This window comes from Buceros rhinoceros, unplaced genomic scaffold, assembly GCF_000710305.1.
Source record: "Buceros rhinoceros silvestris isolate BGI_N320 unplaced genomic scaffold, ASM71030v1 scaffold18039, whole genome shotgun sequence".
NCBI lineage: Eukaryota > Metazoa > Chordata > Aves > Bucerotiformes > Bucerotidae > Buceros > Buceros rhinoceros.
This window is the reverse complement of record NW_010432285.1, coordinates 1-5,142: the sequence shown is the minus strand read 5'-3', so window position 1 is coordinate 5,142 and position 5,142 is coordinate 1. Positions and strand designations below refer to the sequence as shown.

Sequence of the window (5,142 nt, the reverse complement as noted above, 5' to 3'; positions counted from 1 at the left end):
CAGCAGGGAGCGGGGGCAGCACAGAGCCAGCCCACGGCAGCGGCAGCCAAGCCCAGGGGCACGGTCTGCGTTTTATGGTCTGCAGTGCCGAGCGAGGCACAGCTCTTGGTGAGACAGGATCCCCGCTCCTGACTGCGGCAGCTGGGGAGGGTGGCAGGGGCAGAGCTCCTTACCTGCGGATGTTCATGGGTGCCACACTCTCCCACGTGTTGGTTTTGGGGTTGTAGCGCTCAACAGAGTTAAGGCAGCTGGTGCCGTCGTTGCCACCAGCCACATAGAGCATCCCCTCCAGCACGGCCACTCCGGCGCTGCTCCGGCGGCTCAGCATGTTGGCAATGGGCGTCCAGGTGTTGATCTGGGAAGAGGCAGCATTTGTTCATGAGCCAGATGTACACATCTTTTTCCACACACCCCTGCCAAGCCAGCCCTGTGATATTAGTCCTGCTCTAACTGCACAGCCCCCAGCAGAACGGCCCTTCCCCAAAAAGACTGGTGAGGACACCCCATTTCTTTCCTTTCAGCTTCTCCCAGGAAGAGCTGCAGGTCCCAGGACTTTGCTGGCTGGCTCAGGAAAGCCCAGCTGCAGCGGCAGGAGCACTCCCAACCCAGGGGCCTGAGTGTGGTGGTCACCGAAAATCTCAAAGAGGTATCTCGGAGCCTGCATGGCTGCACTTGGGCTCATTTTACTCTGGATTGCAGCCCAGATACTCTGCCCTGCAGAATTGCTGGGGAGGGGTCTGCTGGTCACTCCACCTCCTGGTCATGTACTGTGGCTTGTCTCCATGGAGCACATCTGTGCTTCCCAGGCCCACATGGCCACACCTTCTGCTCCACCGCTGCCACAGGACTTTGCTAGGAAGTGCTTTTGGGTTGCTGCGAGGTCACGGGTACCTGATCTCTCACTGTCTGCTAAGTTCTCCAGCAACCTGGGTAGCCCTCAGCTTCCTGCAGGGCCCTTCCAGGCACCCACAAGGAGAGGAGAAGGAGAAGGGTTATCAGGAATGCTCTCTCGTATTTACCTGGGGCTCGTATTTCTCTACCGTGGCTAAGTGGGAGGAGCTGTCATATCCCCCAACAGCATAGAGGTTGCCTTCTGCAAAGACAGTCATACACACACAGGAGTTAGCTAAAGAGCGTGGCCCCGGTCCCAGCACAGCCTCCCACGGGTGCCCATAGAGGTCTCACACCCATGTAAGTATCTTCTCACACCCACGTAGGTCTCACACCCTCAGAGGTGTGCCTCCCACTCCCCAGGCAGCCAAGCTCCTCTCCGCAGGGCTCCCCCTCCCCTTGCAGCACCGAGCATCGCGAAATAGCCATCAGGCAATTTCTCTGCCACACTGAAAGCTTTCCAAAGAGCTCGTCCGCCTGCTGCTTCTTGACCTCTTCGTTATGGGAGCTCCAAGTGCTCCCCACCAGAACAATGGGTTATTTTGAGCAGCGGAGGCTGGAGCAGGGGAACACCAATAAAGGCAGAGAGTGCGAGCTGGTGATGGAGGGGAGGGAACCTCTGAGTTAGCACTGATTGCTGAAACCAGAGGACAGGGCAGGAGCAGCCCTGGGACACCCCCGGGACAGCGGGGAGCAGTGTGCTACCCTGGCACCCCCAGGGAGCTCCAGCGCCTGCCGGGGTGGAGGCTGACACTTGAAATAACCCCATAGCTGCACTGAACAATGCAGTGTCACACTGCGTCCTCTTTAAGAACTCATCCATAGAGTCAGAAGACACCACAGCATTGCACCTACTGTGGTAACACCCCACATAGAGACAGTTTTGACCCTGCACCTCTGGCTGGATCATCAGTAAAAGGACTGTCCTGCTTTTAAAACAAAGGAATAGTAAGGTTGTCTCTTCCTTTCTAAGGAGAGGTGATCATCCATGGCCCTCTTGCTCCAAAGCAGAAGAGGCACAAAGGAGCTGAGGAACAAGTTGTGGGTCTCCTCAGATGAAACCAAAGTACTAGGGAGACTGAAAAAGAGGGCAAAGGCAGGGAGCATGTCAGGACATGGCAGAGGAATGGCTGGGCTCCCCGGACTAGGGAATCTAGGAAGAAGGGGCAGGAACTAGGACAGAAGAACATCAAAAGGAACCACCAAAAATGCAGTAGACAGTCTGCACTGAAGCCAGTCAGGTCCTCTTGCCATTACCCACCTAACGTTGCCACCCGGACGTAGCGTCTCCTGGTGCTCATGGCAGCGATGGATGTCCAGGTGCCTGTCAGAGGGTCGTACCGCTCTGCGCTGCAGCAGGCAGGGACACAGGAACATAAGGTGTGACACTGGCAAAGCCCAGGTCAAGGCTCTTTGACACAGGCCTTCCAGGCACCCAGTGCCAAGGACAGTGCATGCAAGAGCAGCGGAGGAACCTGGAGCAAGGCAATCCCCTACCTGTTCAGGCACGAGGCCCCATCGTACCCCCCAGCAGCATAAAGAAGCCCATGAAGCGCTGCTACACCCAGGCAGCTCCTCCTGGTGCCCATGGACACCTCAGGTTGCCAGGAATTGGTGACAGGATCATAGGACTCCACTGTGGCCAAATCCGAGGTCCCGTCGTAGCTGTAGGGAGAAAAAAGGAGAACATGTAAGAGATGGGGAGCCTGGATTGCAGGTGAGCCTGTGGGCTGCTCCTACAGTTATGGAGCTGACCAAGACCCTAGACAGCACAGCCTGCTGGGGTCCCTGTCACCACCCCTCTGCTCTCCCCCTGCCCAGCTGCCTTGAGGCAGAGGGCACCAAAGCACCCGCTGAAAGTGTAGAGCCCTTAGCTGAGCTCCGCTGGGGGTCTCAGAGGGCGCCGCGCGCTGGGGCAGAGCACACCGGGGAGTCAGCAGGCTCCCAACAGCCCGCAGCGGAGGGCTGAGGGAAATGGGAGGAAACAGCACAAGTCCGGGACGTAGCCACCACCGAACTGAGAGCCAGCAAACTCACCGCAGGGGCAGGGAAGTAGTTTTCAGTTGCTCCTCCTGCAGTTAGTCACCCAGAGATACCGGCCATCTCTGCTCCCAGAGCAGCTCTGTGCCCCTCTCACCACCAGCTCTGCCCAGAGGCCGCCCGTGGCTCCCCTGCCCTCCTTACCCGCCCACAGCATACAGCTTGTTCCCGATGGCAGCAACGCCCACTCTGGCCCTGCGAGTCGACATGGAGGCCACCATGTGCCACCGGTCTGTCCGCGTGTCATAGGCTTCGCAGTCCCCGTGGATGGCGAAGAGGCTCCCCCCACCTGCGCACGGGACAGCGAAGAGAGCAAACAACGATCAAAGGACCCCGCGAAGGGGTTTGCACGTAGCCGAGCGCGTGGCAGAGCCTTACCCACAGCGAAGAGCACGGTGCTGGCCCCCTCGCAGCGCCGCGGCCTCGTCCTGCTGTTGCTAAGGACCCCCCTCTGCTCCGGCATGAGGTGGTACTTGAGGGCTTCGATCAGCAGGTCCTTGCACTCCGAGTGATGCCGCACCAGCAGCTCTGTGTCCACGTTGCTCATGAGGAAGTCCCTGCTCAGCAGGGGCAGCCGCACACACTTCATAAGCTGACGGGAGAGGAGTCACAGCCCATCAGTGGGGTGGGAAGGGTTCGTCCCACATCTCCCCCACAACCCCCTGGCAGGGCGGACTCCACCTGGAGCTGTCAACCTGCCCGCTTGACAAAGGGCACGGAAGCACACGCAGTAATTCAGCCTTAATGTCTGTGCAGAGCCCAGAGCCCTCAGCCTGGCCATGACACCTTCCACCCAAGACGCCCACCCTGGCCTCTGTCTGTACCCTCCTCCTCTTCCAGCACTACAAGTCCCACTCCTCGCTGTGGGGCTGCAGAGCCCAGACACCACCCAGCATGCCTCATGTCGCCTGCACTGCCTGCAGGAGGGATGTTTGAACCAGCAAAGGTGGAGACAGAACGTCTCTAGGGTCAAGACCTGGGGTAGGTGGAAACTGAGAAGAAACCCTCAGACAGAATTTTCCTCATCCTGCCTCATCTCAGTCCCTGTCCTCCCAGCCCTTTGGGATGCTTCTCCCAGCATTCCCACCCACTCCCACGCCTGGAAGCAGGAGAGCAGTGGATTTGACCAGATCTGACAGCACGTCGGGGCTGCTGGAGGCACCAACAGTTTCCACTGCAGTTCCAGGCTGCAAGAACCAGCAGCCCTGCAGGAAAGGGGTTAACCACGTCTTCTCCAGCTGCACCTTTGGCAGGCAGGAGGCTGGCAGAGCCATGCTCCAGGGTGCAGACAGAAACAAAAGCATAAGCTAAAAGAAGTCCCTGCTCAAATTTGCCTGAGCTTTTTCTTTGAGGATGTGCGTGACGGGAGGCTGCAGGCAGGACTGACCTCCCTTGCTGTCCACATCCTCCCCAGAGCTCCACATGCCCAAAGCTGCCAAGGGTCACACAGAGCATCCCCTCGGATTTGTCAGCAGCTTGGACTTCACTCTGGGAGGATGAACTTTCTCAGCAACACCCTCATCAACGCCTGGACTGGCAGTGGTATGACAGGGACCTGCTGTCCCTGTCCTCTGGCCACCCTGCAGCTTTCTTCAGCCATGTATCCACCCAGATCAGGCAGTCAGAGCTGGCAGGGAGAACCAGGCCACCTCCCCCACAGACTCACCCTGGGGACATGCTGTCTTCTGCTGTCCACATCATGTTTGACCCAGCTGAGCACAGCCCGGTACACCTCCTCCTCTGAGGGCACATTGAGGCTGTCACTAGAAATGAGGTCCAGCACCTGCAGAGCGTGGTGGAAAGAGCAAGGTTCGATTGGTTTGGTTTGAGAGGACACAATCACACACCCCACTAACTGGCCCCGCAGAACAGCAGTGTCTGAGGCAGAGCCCCTGCCTCCTGCGTGTGCTCGTGGTTGAGTGGGTACAGCTAGTCTCTCTCTCTGGATGCAGAAGGATCCAAAGAGCAAGCAGGCCATCCAAACCAGGCAGCTGTGCCTCTCCTCTTCTTCCAGCACTGACATGGAGACAGCTCTGCCCTCCGTCATCCTCCTTGGCTCATTCCCCACCTTCTGTGTCTGAAGCTGCTGCAATGCCTGACATTTCCAATCAAAATCAGCGAGATCAGGCAGATGACTCTGCTTGCACGTGTCCCTTCAGTATTCCATGGGACAGAGCCAGGTGTCCTGGCTGTTCCCACCACACTCACTTC

At 58.3% G+C, this 5,142-nt stretch overlaps 1 protein-coding gene across 1 annotated transcript in view; it reads right to left on the bottom strand.

Moving 5' to 3' along the window:
- Positions 1–4,714, bottom strand: part of KLHL17 (kelch-like family member 17) — a gene marked incomplete at its 5' end in the record, with an annotated part of 5,493 nt that extends 779 nt beyond the window's left edge. Inside the window, 7 exons of the mRNA XM_010143722.1 lie at positions 174–355; positions 1,020–1,093; positions 2,153–2,241; positions 2,389–2,556; positions 3,076–3,220; positions 3,310–3,523; positions 4,598–4,714. Coding sequence (XP_010142024.1) covers positions 174–355; positions 1,020–1,093; positions 2,153–2,241; positions 2,389–2,556; positions 3,076–3,220; positions 3,310–3,523; positions 4,598–4,714 — 989 coding nt within the window. The remainder of the gene's footprint in view (positions 1–173; positions 356–1,019; positions 1,094–2,152; positions 2,242–2,388; positions 2,557–3,075; positions 3,221–3,309; positions 3,524–4,597) is intronic.
- Positions 4,715–5,142: the final 428 nt, after the last annotated feature.